At 31.1% G+C, this 17,355-nt stretch overlaps 1 protein-coding gene across 3 annotated transcripts in view; it reads right to left on the bottom strand.

The window, feature by feature from the left end:
- Positions 1 to 528: 528 nt before the first annotated feature.
- LOC149490957 (uncharacterized) overlaps positions 529 to 17,355 on the bottom strand; it is a 74,287-nt gene continuing 57,460 nt past the window's right edge. Inside the window, exons 4-8 of one of the 3 annotated variants that reach the window (XM_089696244.1) lie at positions 17,159 to 17,267; positions 11,060 to 11,224; positions 9,744 to 9,917; positions 3,505 to 3,604; positions 529 to 1,222 (exon numbers count right to left, since the gene is read on the bottom strand). In XM_089696244.1, coding sequence (XP_089552370.1) covers positions 1,121 to 1,222; positions 3,505 to 3,604; positions 9,744 to 9,917; positions 11,060 to 11,224; positions 17,159 to 17,267 — 650 coding nt within the window. In that variant the 3' untranslated portion in view covers positions 529 to 1,120. The remainder of the gene's footprint in view (positions 1,223 to 3,504; positions 3,605 to 9,743; positions 9,918 to 11,059; positions 11,225 to 17,158; positions 17,268 to 17,355) is intronic. The other 2 variants (XM_089696262.1, XM_089696253.1) reach the window with 2 other exon arrangements.

The following is a 17,355-nucleotide window of genomic DNA, read 5'->3' as shown; positions in this document are numbered from 1 at the left end:
ATTTAAATCGCGTTGTTTTAAATTAATTTTATGTATAAATAATTAATACAGAAATTCTACATCCAATTTAATACAATTTTAGAACATTTCATTATACACTTTTACCCTTGAATTACATCTAACATTAAATATGCATACATTTGCAATAACTATAACATCAATAAATATATTCTATAAGCATATTTTAATAAATTGTTAAAAAGGTAAATTGTGCTATGGATATGTTATTAATTATTATTTTAAATTTCTGTAAAATTTGAGGTTATGCGTTTTAATTGTAAATATTTTTTTGAAAGGCAATACAGTTTTATAATTGTATTGCCAGTATGAGCATTAAACAATGAATAACTGTAAACACAACCTAATTCTAAAATCACTTAAAAGCAAATTTTAATAAAGGAAAAAAATCCAAATATTTTTTATACTTTTTTGGTCCTTTGAGAAAGAGCATCGCAAAATCGAAAAATGGTTAAATCAAAGATTTTCCAATTGGAATCGAATTCGAAAAAATCCTCGTAAAATCGTAAATTATTTTATTTTATGGTGCTTTATGTCAAAAGCTTTAGTTTGTGAGGCTGTGATAGTTTTCGCTACCAGCACAATCAAAGCATAGTACTTGAGCACACTTAGTCTAAAGGTACATTAAAACACTCACATAAATTCATAGTCAAGTTTCTTACGATAATATTTGATACTTGTAAATAATTTTCTTACAACTAACACCGAGCAAATCTTTTGAAGCGAATAATATATTTTCTTACTTTATGTAATGATTAATAAATCTTTTATATTTGTAACATGATAATAACTTAGCGTAATAAAAACCTGTAATTTTGACTAGGAATAGGCCAATTAAAGTGTAATATTAATTTTACAAATAAATATTTTATAACAACGAAACAACAAATATTAATCATTTAAAAAAAAAATACACTATTAAACTCAATAAAAAAGCTGAACATATATTAAATCTAGAGTCCAACTGTGTAACTAAAAAAAAACGCATAATAAAAGTAACTTTTTTTGTTGTTTTTTTGTTGCTGTTGAAAAGATAGCTATGTAGACACAGTATAGTAAATTGACGTAAACAGTATGGTAATACGTAACGTTAGAATCGAATTTATTCATCTTTGGGTTGGTTGGTTGGTTCCTCGCTCTTGGCGGGCGTGGCTGGTGTCGGCTCCTCGTTGAAGAGGGGATTCTTCACCTCCATGTTCCCAGTCTGAAATTATACACTGAACTATGTTTTACTGTTTTTCAATTTTTTTTGTATTGTTTGTTTTTTGCTTCATGTCAAATTCTGTCTTTAATGATGTGCTCAAAATATTATCACTAAATAATACTAATTTTAAAATATGCTTTAAGCTATGTATAAGGTACTAAGGAAGACGTATTACATTGTTATTCTGTAAAATCTATATAAAAAAGAGTTTTTAATAAAGTTAAATAAAGTTTAAAGTTTAAGCTTAGTATTATTTACGTTAGATCTAAACTTCTGTAATTAAACTGTTATACTGACTAACTATAGCGTATGTGTAAAAAGCTAAAATGTGTAGCAAAACTTTAATCTCTATGTATCCGGTTTAATGTTTAGAACTTTCAGCTGTAAGCGGAGATGATATATTTTATAATGAGTATGTGAAATTATAAGCTTTTATATTTCTTTTTTAATTTAATATACTTAGCTCGGGTAGCTCTGTTTGTCACCATAAAAAATCGATACATTTCGATTCCAATAAGCCCCTCTAATTGTATTATTTTTGGACATTCACGACACTATTATTTTATTTATATAAACATCTACACGAACACGATACAATTTTATCCTGATTAATTAAAATATACATAAACTATTAAAAATACAAGAACTAGAAAACTTTTGTACACTGTTAGTAAATTGATTTTATAAAGTTTAACAGAAAAGCTGCGGAACTCGGAAGATCGTGAAACTTTTAAAATATTGACTTTTATTAGTTCCATGCAACGACGTTGCTATTTATGATTAAAAAAATTTAAGTTGTTGGCACAATGGACGAGTTAGGTAGTTAGTATTCTAATACTCGTTCATTGTGTCTATAATATTTATCGCTATCCTACTAATATTATAAATGCGAAAGTGTGTGAGGATCGAGTGTGTGTGTTTGTTACTCTTTCACGCAAATACTACTGAACCGATTACAATTAAATTTAGCACACATATAGAGGATATTTTGGATTAACACAAAGGGTAGGTTTTATCCCGGAAATCTCACGGAAACAGGAATTATGCGGGTTTTTCTTTGAAATATATATTAGCTATTATTTAATATACATTACAACTTTAAAAGAGCATAAAAACTTTATTCATAGAGAACAATCCTTGCATTTGTATAAGTTACACGATCCTGCAAGCATGGCACGTTCAGCATGTCATGCAAGGAGACTGTCTTGGATTTGCGAAGCTTAGATTACGAACGACATTTCTGTACGGAGAAATTATTCTGATCACGTCTGCACAATCCTGCTGGGATACGCCTTAAAGCAGTATTAATTCCAGTGTGGAAAAATGACAGAGCTAGGTCGTCTAGCGCCATCCCTTTCTCACACTGGAAATAATATTGTTTTTATATCATGGAAACTATTGTTGTATGTATTCGTGGCTTTTGTCCCGTAAAAATAGTACAATAATGGCCGATAATTTGACCTGATTAGTGCTTTTATTCAGAATTTGAGGTCAATAGGTATCTTCGTTAACGATGACAGGTATAAAAATGAGACCAATATCGCCAAAAATAGACAAGATGGGAACAGAAATATAATATTGTGATTTGAGGCTTATTTTAACAAATATCCGGCGCTAGATTTATTTTTCGACTTTTCCTTTCAAATAAAGCAATATTGTTAAAAATCAATATTTCCACTATCCAGAAGTTAGTATATACAGATCTACATATTATGTATCATCTGTAAATATTTGCAATCACATTGCTTAAAAATACATGATTTGAATTTGAACTACATAATATATAATATAAAACACGTAGGTACTCCGAGTAAAACGCGTCTATAAAAATGTATTATCATTTTAATACTCCAGACGGTTTCATTTCAATCGTAATATATACTAATAACTATTATGGCTCTTCACCATGGCCAGCGTTGGCCCAACAAATGATCGTCGATGTTTGCAGCCATTACGGCGATAAGAAACATCTCCAACTAGCTGCGCTCCGCGGTTTCACCCGCGTGGCTCCGCTCCTATTGGTCTTAGCGTGATGATATATAGCTTATAGCCTTCCTCGATGAATGGGCTATCTAACACCGAGAGAATTTTTCAAATCAGATCACTAGTTCCTAAGATTAGCGCGTTCAAACAAAAAAACAAACTTTTCAGCTTTGTAATATTATAGTTCAGATTATGGCTGATCAGAGACATTAGGCTCTACTACCATGATACCATACCTCTACCATACCTCTACTCGCCCAACGCTGCCCATTGTGAAGACTCACTAAGAAGAAACTTACAGTAGCGAATCCAGGACACTCGTACACGGTGTAGTCTCCCTCCTCGTTTTCGTCCTCCGACTCCGGGTCCGACACGGATCCGTTGCGGCCCATGCAGCTCCTGTTACAATTCATTTATTTTAAAATGGCGAGGGTAAAACGTGGGATATTTTGCTCAGTTTAATTTTATTTAAATTTTTTTTTGGAGTTGATCGAAACATCCGAAACCTCCTTTGTTTTGTGGTACAATTTATATATCTCGATTAGTTGTTATTTATGTATTCGAAATATAAAAATATATGCAATCTCAAGTTTTTCACAGATAAATCCATACTAATATTATAAATGCGAAAGTAACTCTGTCTGTCTGTCTGTTACTCAATCACGCCCAAACTACTGAACCAATTTGCATGAAATTTGGTATGGAGATATTTTGATACCCGAGAAAGGACATAGGCTATCTTTTATTGCGAAATAATATGTACCACGGGCGAAGCCAGGGCGGACCTCTAGTATTACATATAATATATTACTATTTTTTTATTTTACTTTTTTCTACAGTTTTTTATAGATGATAGTAGGATAGAGTACAAAATACATATTATGTATCATCAAAAACTTTGGATGACCACAACTTGTACAATTTTTTTATTGCTATTGAGACGGTAATTTAATGTGTTAACAAGAAGTAATCTGAAAGACGATAATAAAAAAAATGTTACCCTGTTTAAGTCCGTTAAAAATTGTTTACTTATTTTGACTCTTTCACATTTAGTAAAGAAATACAAGTTATCTAGTGTAACACAATTTCTCGAAACAATATGTAAATACAACACAGAACTACGTGACGAAGATAATATAACCTATGAGCAATATTAAACCTAGTTATAGTTCAAATACAAACAGACGCCTAACAATATTACTCTATGCATGTCGTAATTGCTTCGTAATTGAACAGAAGGGTGCGAATGAAGCGAGGCATGGATTGATATATTAGAGCGAAGCAATGTTTAACAGTATCGGCATTTGAATTTTGAACTGAGGTCATTGAAGTATTGGTTGCATAAAATGTTGGCTTTTGTTAAAAGTTACGTTCCTTTTTATGGATAGGAATTTATAATAAATTTGCGAATTTATTCAAGTCTTTAATTTATAAATTGAGGTTTGTAGATAATTAAGAAGAAAAATTATTTAGCTAAAATTTATCGCGAGCGTAATGAGACGGCCGTATTGCTAAAAAGCTTTTTTTTCGAATTACTTAATTGTTTTTTTCAGGTTTAATTATTTTTCTATACATTTTTAAATTCAAAAACATTATTATAAAAATGTAAGTTCTTATAAAAGGGACACAAGGATGCCCTTGTTTGATATTTCAGACATATAAAAGCTGCCAGTTTTACAAATTTTATTTTATATTTCCTGTGTTATTTCATATATGTACCTACGTTTAATATTGTGACACTCAAGGAAGCGTTTTCCATTTCCTATGTCGGCATTTCTATTACGAGCATGCCAAGCGAGCTTTTAGCAAAGCACACTCGATTGCGTTCACACTATACTCGATTGACTCTCACACGATTATAGCATTAATGCTTTGACATAGGAATATCTACTGCACAATTATAGTCAAAGCTGTTTGATTATTCAAATTATTATTAGGCATTTGATTGCATTGAACATTCTACGTAATGCCGTAAACCCAATCACTATGGAATTAAAGGTAAAGCTTTGGACCTCACAGCCTCACACCTTCATGATAGGATACAGACCGTAGTTGTTAATGGAGGTGCGTCAATTAACATTGGTGTTTCATAGGGATCGGGCATAGGCAGGCTAGCATAGGAATAGGGAGTTTTAGGCCCCTTTTTGTTCTTCGTATATAAATATATAAATATAATATATGCAAGTTTGCCAAGCCAGGACTTAGTAAAGCACACTTGATTAAGTTTACACTATACTTGATTTACTCTCACACGTGATTATAGCAGTAATGCTTTGACATAGGAATATTACATGGACAATTTAACAATTATTGTCAAAGCTAGTTCGATGGATAATTTTGTTCTTTAAAGTATAGTCTTGTTACAGTTTTATTATATTTGTGTTATACGTCATATCTCTCTGTCTGTTTTATATAAGCTTTGATCTTTAAAACTAAGCAACGGATTTTGATACGGTTTGTTAAATAGATGGAATGATTCAATGAGTTTTAGTTTATAATTTGTCAAGTTTTAGACTACGCTAGCCACAAGCGGAATGCTAGTAATGTATATAATTAAACTATAGGATGTTGCGAAGGTTATGCTGAATATTTTAAACCGACATTTTCATGTAGGTATTCAAACATTTAAACAGTTTATTTGTGAAAATGTTATTTAATGTAGAATTAAGAACACTTTAGACGAGTGCGGTTACTGTTAGACTTGAATACCTTAATGATGGTATAATTAACTGCGGCAAACAAACACGTCCAAATACCGCATACAAATTTCATTATTTGCGTAATTATAACGTATGTGGAATTATTTAGAAACAACGTGGTTGTACAAAAATCCCAAATAAAAGTGTTCCATAAGTTGGTATTGCCACGGATATGATTGATCGCGGCAAATAATAGACCGTGTGTAGGTACATAATAAAATTGAGTGAAATGTGTACTTAGCCTTATGGCTTGAAACAAAAGGTCAACGACATTCGTAGAAACTTTCCTACGCGACGTTTGAAAAGAAATAACATGGAAATAACATTTCAAAGCTCATTGAAGACTTGTAAGTTCATAGTTCACATTGATATATTAAAAATAAATTATTAGATACTATAATGTACAGATAATATTATACAGATAATGTTGTTATAATAAAAATCTTGTTTACAATAACTTTGAGCAAATATTCTTTAATCTTTTCTCTTTTCTATATTCATTTTACAAGATACCTACTCATTAAGTTAAGTACGTTGTTTTCATATATTCTCAATCTAAATATTTCATGAATGGATAATTTTATTCAATCTGTGAAAGGAGCTTAAAAATATGAGCGCAGATAATAAAAATCAATCAACTTCACGTTGTTATTAAGCCACGAAATGTTTTTGTGTGCTTAGAGCCATACATCCATTATCCTATTTGTTTATTTTGAAAAGAATATTCAATTTTGCAGAAGCTACGTTTTTTAAAAATAAGGAACTGTTATGGATTATGGATTTCCATTAATGGTTTTATATTTTTTTAAATAGAAAAGTTTTACAATAACAGAATAATTAAAATATTTTGTCATTTTTGTTTAGTGCTAAATATGTATTTTAAATTAATTTAATTCTTCTGTAACTTACAAAATACATAATTGTAATAAATTTAATATTACAAAATAACATTGAAGTTTTTCAAGGTTATGTTTATTATCTGTGACCGCGTTCATTATATTAATTCGATATTCGTTTTAGCTTTTCGATAAACGTTATTCATTCATTTATTCATTATAATTTACATAGTGTTTACATACAATTACAATTACAATTTATTACAATATACAATTTTATATTCATGTAAAAGTATAGAAATATAAAAAGGCTACTAAAACAATTTATACAATAGTAAAGTGTATACAAAATACAATAGATATATATTTTAATAATACAATTCCAGTATGTTTAATTGCATGGATTGCGATGAAAGAACGTTGTAAATACGATAATACTTTATTATAGTAAATAAAATTATATTTTATAATTTAATAAAATTATATTTTATTAGATTGAAACGAACTTCGAATATTAAGAAATACTTGAGAAATGAAATACAACTGGAAGTTTCTGGAATTAGTGCACTAATTGTTGTTTAATACAAAATGCAAGAGCGCTTTTCGTCGAAAACTGTAAATACTGACATAAAAATCTTATAAAATCTGTAAAAATTATTACGAAATATTTCTGAAATGAAATTTTCTATAAATAGTGCACGGATTGTTGTTTATTTCAAAATTCAAGAGCGCTTTTAAGGGAACTCTGGTTTAATGATAAAAAAATTTAGTTTATATTTCATTTACTGAAAAATTATTATGAAATATTTTTGAAATGAAATTTTCTAGAAATAGTGCACGAATTGTTGTTTATTACAAAATTCAAGAGCCCTTTTCAGGGCAGTCTTTTTAATGATACGATTTTTTCACTTTATATTTTGAAAAATTATTACGAAATATTTCATAAATAAAAATTACTAAAAATAGTGCATTAATTGTTGTTTATTACAAAATTCAAGAGCGCTTTGAAGGGAAGTATGTTTTTATGATAAGATTTTTTTATACTACTGAAAAATAATTGTGAAATATTTTCCAAACGAAAAACTAAAAGTGGAATTTCTAGAACTAGTGTACTAAATTGTCTTTATAACAACATTTAATAATGCTCCAAGGTTTGCATGTGATTTTTTAATTGTTGTTTTAATTTACAATTATGTAAGTTGTAATTGAAATAGATTGTGGATAAAAATATTTGGTTCAATTTAGTAGCGACATTAGATCGTTTTTACATTTTTTATGCGAGAAGATGTGAACTGTTATTCTATTTACCATCACCAAACTAATTTTATAGAAAATTTTATAAAAATAAAACAACTAGCTAGAAACTTGTGCAGCTCTAGTGTCGCTAGGAGCTTTCGCTCTGCGAAATAGTTTCGTATTCTCCAAAAGTTTGTAAGCTCATTTACTAAAATAATGGAAGAAGTTTATGATCTCGTTGTTTGGTTTGGAATATTTGAAAACTATTTGAATTTATATACAGTTTGTATACTTTTTAACATAAGATGCGGGAAGTGTATTTAGAAACCTGTCTTGGCATCACTTTTTGGAAATTAATGCGTTCTTTGAGTTTTTAACATGTAACTAATACATAGTAATAATTTCTAATTAATCGTTCTACGTAAGCCACGGCTTAAATGATGAAATATTTTTTATTATCTTTGTTTTTTAAAGTATAACAAACTAGTATAAGTACTGAAATACCTAGTTATTAAGTACTTATTTCATCATCATCATCATCATCATTCCAGCCTTTCTAGACGTCCACTGCAGGTCATAGGCCTCCCCCAAATATTTCCATAACGACCGATCACCATAAATGCATAATTATTTCAAAAAAGGCATAAAATATGTAAAAAACATTTAATCCGTTTTAACATAAAAATCCAAGTTTAACTTCAAAAGCAATCTATCGCCGGTGAAATGCGGAGTCGGGAATAACTTAGAACGTACTTAAGCGCAGTCGGATGGCAGCCAAGTTATCTTAAGTGAATTTACGATGCAGCCAAGTTGAAGAATAAAGATCAGCATTACTTCAAGTTACATCGCTTCATATGTTTGATATTGTATAAAGTTTACATCAGTTTTCGATTAACGAAATGAGAAATTTTCCATTTATTTGTTTAAAGTTATTGGATAACTTCACGGAAAATATATTTCTGTTGTGTAATTATTATGAAGTTTTCGTGTACTGTAAATATTTATGAGTAATAAATTATTAAACGAGTATGTACTGGAGCATTCAGTTTTTATTTGAACTGTGCTATTTTAAAACTCACATCTAAGGATACGATTTAATTCAAAATTCTTGACTTTAATATTACGTATAGATTGGGGCACGTTACTTCATATTAAGTGGTTATAAAGGGGGTATAATTGCCGCATAATAATTTATCATCAAAGTCGTAGAAAAAATCGATACTGCTTAAAACAAAAAGGCAACTTATTAAATATAAACAAAAATAAAACTTCACTAGGTGACCTAAAGAAACTTTGTTCTGTTATTATGAATAAATAAGACTTAGCGTGTGTTCCGTTCCAAACCACGCGGAAAAACCAAGACAAGTTTTTCGTCGTTTCATTTTTTATATCAATTTTATATATTGGGTTTACCCAATCTTCATATTTAAAGGATTTTAGTAAATTAAGATTTCTTATTGCGTTTAGAATTTTGTTTATTTAAAATATTTTATGTAAGGTAAAAGTAATACAAGAAGTACTAAAAAATAGGGGTAAATTAACAAAAAAAAAAAAAAAAAATACAGAATATGGCAATTTGGAGGCGAGTGCGAAAGGGGGTTCAAATTATAATTTAACGAGAAGTAATTCACATCAATGTCTTACTTACGTACTTGTCCTCATTGCCATATTACTACAGTCGCCTTGCTCTTCTAAAGACCTGTTAACTTTCCGTTAATTTTACTATAGCTCAACAGCCGCCTTGCTGGGTCTTCCTAATAGTCTTACCTTTCCATAGCCAAGATCTGTTGTTTCTGGTGTTGGTAGTGGTACATATGGGCAGAGTGGGCCAGCTTCCTGTCGCCACTGGGGTCCACGGTGGGGCCGGTGACTCCGTACGCGGGGTAGTCCACGTCAGCAGCTGCTTTAGCCTTCTTCGAGAGACTGGGCAGATATATGATACTATAATGCACGTTAGTTGGACTCAAGCGGATTTGATAGTTGAAGTAAAAAGATGAAATCATACATAATTGTGAAATTAAAATGTCATAGTAGTTGTAAGTTTTTAGAAACGTTTCGTTAATTTGCGACGTATTCGACGTAGTCTTCTTTGTTTATTTTTAAAAGATGCTTTCGTCAACGCCTTGTTTAATATTTAGTGTGAATCTATATATATTGTATTCATTGTTAACATTTTAAAGTTAGGTGTATGTAGCCGTTTTGATTATGGTTTGAGGAGATCACATATTTTTATGAATTAAAACTTTTTAATACGCACTGGGTATGTACCTATAACTGGTGCTATAGTTATAATTAAACAGTAATAAATAAGAGGAACTAAAATACATAAAGACGTTTATGATTATAACAAAAACATAAAAGGTATGAAAAGATAGTTTAGTTCACTTCAAACTAATGTTGTTGTTTTTGTAATCAAAACACACATTAAATAGGTTAGTAAATACAAGAGAAGAAGAGTTTGTGTCAGTAAAGTTCGCATTACAAAACACACATGAAATATGTTTGAAAACACAGTACAAAGGAAAATGCTCTAAGGAAACTACTTAATAAATTTAATCTAAGAGTATCTAGCGGAAAATAAATTGAATGATAACTTGTGTGCGAGGTATCATGCTGAGACGTGCTGGGGTCACAGAGTAGTGGGCAAATTGCATACCTCCGATGATTGTCTTGCTGTTATCAACCAAGATCTTTTTAAATTTATTGTGAAGACACCTTAATGGCTATGTTAATGGTTGCATTAAAACGTCTCATTTATGCATTTTTCTAAAGATTATTTTTAAGGTAATTTTTAGGAATGAATGTGTTAAGTGGTTAATTCATAGCATGTTTACTTTTTGAGATCTTCTAGCTGCGGATAGACCAAACCTCGTACTTGTGACGTAAAATTTTAATACTTTTGGATTGGCATAGTTGATAATCAATCACTATAATCCAAAATATAGAGTGAAAGCGTCCCAATAATTGTTATAAAAGTCATTCCTTAACATTTCTTTTGGATCCTAACTACTCAATTCTTCCATTTGACCTTCTCTATGGAGCTTATAAGAATGATAAAACATGATAAATGGAAGGAAACTTACGCATACCATCCGAAGACCAAACCGACTAGCGCCATGGACACGGCGGCGCCGATCGCTGCCAGCAGAGCGTTGCTGTAGATCGTATCCACCGGTTTTGGGTTAACCGTCTCTATGAAGTGAATGTGGTGGGGCCTCATCGTGCTTCCCGTGGCCCCATCAGTGCTGCTAATAGATTAATCACCATTTTATTTCATGCGTATACTGTCTCTTCTGTTTATACTGTGCTCAGGTGTAAAAAGGTAGTGATTCAACCAAGTTATCGAAAATATTTGTCCAAAATGGAAAATTAAAGCTTTAAATTTAGGCAAGGAAAATCAATTACTACTTCAAAAGGAATAAATATTCTTCTTTCATAAAGAATTTTAAATGCACTATTTTCAATTCAATTTTTTCGCCAATTCGTTGGACAGATTTTAAATCGCGGCGACAAAAGCAGTTATCTGAATCATTATTGAGGGGAATCTTCGCTATAATGAGAGAAGAAAAGCTTTCGCTTAATCTTTAATGACCTGGTTGAAAGTAATCTTTTGAAAACATATTATTGGTTTTCTGAGACTTTCTATAGGTAGTGATTTCATGCACGTTTTGCTCACACAACAGTTTCAAATAACCTTAATTATAAACACATGCGTTCACAAACAAAACAAGAAGCGAACTTATACATAACTCCTATACTGCCAATTCGTTTTTGTCTTGATAATTTTGAAGTGCTCTTCAAATTGCAAAATATACAGACGAACACCGGGATATCTGCTAGTGGTGGACCAGGATGGAGGTTGTGGAGCGTCATTGTTGGCCTTTGCACACGAGAGTGTTGCAACTTCGGTAATATGACGTTATTGATATAGTGCCTTACAGCAGTGCCTCGGAGTTGCTCGCCTTTGAACTTCCACGATAGTGTGATTAAATTGTCTGACATTGTTTCTAAAGTTATACAAGTTACAGTTCTCACTTCTGCATAGGACGTATACATAGCTAGATAGTTAGCAGTGAGCGGTTAAATTAAATCCCTTAGTATCGTTGGCGTAAAAAGCTTTGACCTACTTACTAATAAAAATAAATCAGTTAAAACAGCGCAGAACAACTCCTCGGGGTATTTCAGTGTCTTTTGTATCGCCTCTCCTCTAGAAAATGTAAAAATAAATTGTCTAGTCGAGGCTTGGCGGCACTACGTTACCGGTCTGTGTAAGGTTTAATAGAATTAACTAATTACGTCGCATTACCGCGCTAATGTCGCTTCACTTCGTCTGGAAAGGCACTGTGTGACGTTTACCGTTAGGCGACGTCTTTGGGGAGACTTCTTAATTGTTTACGGTACCTTAAGAAATACGTTAAAAAATTAGTCACGTTTTAAAAGATATTGAACGTTTGAGTGAATAGGTACGTTCTTTTTCATTAATTTCCTTTTCTCAGAGAATCCTTTCCGTACCGTCTGCGAAGTAATATTCCCTATCTTTTAATTAGATCATTTTATTGAAAATTTTCTGTTCAAGAGTCTGTAACAATTAAGAACCCATCCCAAAGTCATCGCTTTCCTAATTTTGACGTCTCTCCATGCTTCTAAAGGATCCTAGGAAGGTATCTAATATAGTCGATATAGTTCACCTCTCCGTATTAGCCTGTGATATTTTCAACACGCGCAGATTTGTTGGCAGTAAGGAGACAGGTATACGGTAGACCTTATTAGCCCTGGAAGTAATACTGTATAGCTATTGCGTAGTTTCATAAAAACGCCATGATGATACTCCAGCGAGATTGATATTTCGATTTTCGCGCCAATGAAAAATCAAATCGGAACAGCTTTTGGAATGTCATCTCTTTTACACAATATTGCTATCCCGCTCGCACTTGTGAACTTTTAAGTTCCGGGAAAAAGTGGATGTTATTTAATAATCGTTCTTTAATTGACGCGAAAAATAGAATCCAATCATCGAAGTTCAGTTTGTGAAGTGGTTTTACAATTTATTGAAGCTAAAACGATTTCTGAACGATGTCGAGCTATCATGGCGTTTGTACATTAAATTATTGATGTAATGCATTTACACGGTTAAATATATGACATTAGAGAAAATAAAATGTTACATTATGATGAAATGTACAATATTGAGGCAAATGTTACGATATTGTATAACATGGCAGAATATGTGATTCAGTTTTTCTTACACTTATTTATGGAGAAGAATCATTATATCCATTTAAGAAATCTTAACTTATAATTTTTTAAATGTAAAGAAAAACCGATAAAACAGTTACGTGATAAAATATTCTTTGCTTTTAATAGATAACTTAATAATTTTGCTTCATCTTTGAGTAATAAAGAAACTTATTCGACAATGTCCAGTGTAATACAAAACTTACACACACACATATTATTATATTATAGAAGTTTGGGAGTGCCTTTTGTCTATTGAGAATCACTACAGTATCTGTACTGTATCATAGTACAATGACTCGAATTCGCTGTGAGATAAACGAGCTGACCCATAAATTGTATTTCGTACATTCAACTGTGTCCCGAACATACCTATCATAACATATGACAAGCTTTATTAGATATAGGTCTGTGGTTTCAAACACTTTCAAATGTAAAATGTTATAAAATACATTAAAATTAATCATTTGTATCAAGTACTATTCTTATTTTATATCACATATCTATACAATTCAATTGAATGTATAGAAGAATGGAAAACTCAGCGAAAAGGAAAAAATCAGAAAGCATATGTTATTTATTACAATTGAAAATAATTCCTTTGTAGTATTGTCGAGAAAATAATATGAAAATATATTCAACAATGTGCGGATTTTCACCTAAGCTTTAAAGGTACTGTAAGTACTCGCCCTAATTCGTAAGTACGGCCCTGTGGGTTTTTATCACAAGCTTTTGTTACCAAACAATATTTCGACCTACATATTTTGAGTCGATTAATTACCGCCTCGATTATTCGTGTAAAAAGAAATTTACGAAATTTGGAATGGAATTTTTTATCCCTTTAGATGTAAATGTATTTGCTTTATATTTTAAATCATAAATGTTGTTAGGATGATTAATTGTTATTTGATTCTTTTTCACTTTTCTGCAAGTGTATGAAATCGGGTACAAGTATAAATTACACAATACCTAATCGATATAGTCTGGTTGAAAAGTAGCTGAATTCACGTCTTTTTCCTGATTTTTTTGTTATATTCAGGTGACATTTTTTTCTACATCGGTACACTAATTTCATCAATTAGTTTCAAACGAACATACATACCCTCAGATCTTTCCCTTTATTAGTGTAATAGTGCAGAATTACTATGCTTAAATAGATCGAAGTAAGGGCCACATGGCACGATAGTTAATTAAGAGCTTTTAAGCTCTTCCAAGTGACTAACAGTGTATAGGACTAAGGAGCTTACATGGACGCAGTATCGAATGCTGCATTCACAGTATTAATACCATTAAAATTTATATAGGTTATTGCACGCCTCATAAGCGAAGCGTTGAGGTGGGTACTACTGTCACTTCGCGCAAAACATCTGATTTTTCAAACTTAAAATGTCTTTATGTATCATACATTGCACTTGTAAGATAATACATACACACACATATTAAGAAAAAACACTATTTTTAACGTTCATGATATTTTTGATGTCATTTTTGTTATTTTAACTAGTTAAAAAACAGTTTAAAAAAGTTCTGTCTTGGACGTCCGTGTGTCTGTATGTGCGGATCCTTTTTCTTGTTAACACGATAGCGACCGAAATACTTTACTAATCGAGTCTTTTTTTTTCTCTTACGCTTGAGTATGCTCAGGAATAGAACCCTTTCATTTTTCAGGGTCTGATTCGATGTAGTTGAATTGTTATTAAATAAACAAAAAAAATATTTAAAAAAATTATGAGGCGTGCACTTTTGGATTTTCCAAACTATTTCTTAATATTGATGGTAAATATTTACGGGTTGGCTTACCAATTCTCGTTTATTTTTTAATTATAATTTGTAATTTACAGATACAGTACTTATTAAAATAGAGTATAAAAGAAGAAGCATGTATATTGGTATATGTAAAAACTAATGTGTTATTTACACGAAAATTGAAAAATGTATGTAACCTACAAGCATTACGGTTTAAATATAATTTTAAAACGTTTAACATTGAAATATGCACAAGCATCTAAAATATATGTAACTAGCTGTTCCCCGCGGTTTCACCTGCATTGCTCCGCTCCTGTTGGTCTTAGCGTGATGATATATAGCGCCTTCCTCGATAAATGGGCTATCTAACACTGAAAGAATTTTTCAAATTGGACCAGTAGTTCCCGAGATTAGAGCGTTCAAACAAACAAACAAACAAACTCTTCAGCTTTATAATATTAGTATAGTTTATAAACAAACTTTTCATAATACGATTAACCATACACTCCGTATCGGTTAGTTTAAAAGCCAATAACTTTTTAAATTACAAAACTATCCCCCAGGCACGGCTATAACATCGTCGCGACGTATCACAACCTTGTCTAGATTTTAAAGACTAAGTCTAGACACAAGACGGTTTAGTTAATCCTAGATCTTCCTACACACTTTTATACAGTATGAGCCCCGCGGTTTTACCTGCATTGCTCCTATTGGTATTAGCACGATGATATATGGATTCTTCGATAAATGGACTAATAGTACTGAAATAATTTTTCAAATAGGAGTAGTACGTAGTTCCTGAGATTAGCGCGTTCAACCATACAAAAAAACTCTTCAACTTTATCATATTAGCATACATTATAATACGAAGATAACTTTTTAATCATTTACATTCTACATATTCTTAAATATTATAAAAGAAATAAGTTACACCACTTATAAGTTAAGAAGGTGAACGGATTTTAATGATTACAGAAATAAGTCTGCCCTGCGGAGTCGAGACGAGCAGTTATTATTTTGTATATTTTTATATAAGTACTTATAAAAATACAATATAAGAATAGAATAAAATAGGTACTTTAGTACAAAAAACGAATGTGAAGTATTATTAATTTTAATAATATTAAAATGCATATGAAATGTTCTAGCGATTAAGGAAAGTACCATAAAACTATTTTTTATCTATTTATGGATTCTTTATCAGTAACTTTCCTATACTTTCCCATTATCTGGATTTAATACTAAAGTCATATTTATCTGAAAAATAAATGCAAGTCCCGGAGGACCTGAGAGTTGAACACCTTAAAGTAAAATCGATCGACAAACAGGTATATTTGTCTCCGTTATAATGAGTCTCGAAACTTATTAACTTGTAAAAATAATTTAACTATGTTCCCATAAATAACTAGGATTGGAAATGATAATATTAGTTTATATTTTTAAATTATTTCATTAAATTTAATTGTAAACACCGATGTTATTTCAATCCCTAGAATATTCGGTAATTAATCTTATATATAAAAATGAATCGCAAAATGTGTTGGTAAGCGCATAACTCGAGAACGGCTGAACCGATTTCGATAATTATTTTTTTATTATATTCCTTGAAGTACGAGGATGGTTTTTATGTAGAGAAAACGTAAATATGTACCACGGGCGAAGCCGGGGCGGACCGCTAGTTATAAATATAAAATGAACTTCAAATTATATCATCCTGTACGTAACTAAACTTTTTAAGAGTATTGACTTACAAACGTGAACTCTCATCTTAAAAAATATTTAAATCCCTTATATGTATAGAATTGTAGTTTTATTGATATAATATGACAATTTTCCCAAAATTGGGTCATGTGCGATTATATTATGCTGTAATGTAGGATAATTAAAATGGAAATTAATCCCGGCAATACAATTGTGATATCCATTTATTGAAAGCCTAAGGCGGAATTATATGAATATTAGTCTGTATGTTTGTATTTCAATTTATATTTAAAAACATTAAGAGTTTTTTTATTAAGTCAACTCTTACGATACGACATTATTTACATTTTTGCCCAAGTTAGTATTCAAGTACGTAATAATTCATTGTCGTTACAATGAATTATTACGTACTTGAATCGAATAAGCAAAGAATATTCCATCGATCGAGAATGAAAACATTAAAGAAAAGCTGTATAAATAATAAAATTGATAGTACTCACACGCCCAGACGCAGCTCATCCAAGTTATCAGCGACCAGAGATTTGGACCTACTCCAGTTCGGATTCTGCCTCGTCTTGCGGGGCTCCACCAGTTGGTTATCTTTTGGTTCTGCGAGAGAACAGGTCATTATTACAAAGACATCACACACACGAACGTGTATTAAATTTTTTTGTAAGAAATATGAAGTCACACAAAA

This window comes from Colias philodice, chromosome 1, assembly GCF_061535455.1.
Source record: "Colias philodice isolate Cphi_HAF_F1 chromosome 1, ilColPhil1 Martin Lab GWU primary, whole genome shotgun sequence".
Lineage (NCBI taxonomy): Eukaryota > Metazoa > Arthropoda > Insecta > Lepidoptera > Pieridae > Colias > Colias philodice.
Note: the sequence above shows the minus strand (reverse complement) of the source record. Positions and strands in the feature narration are given on the sequence as shown.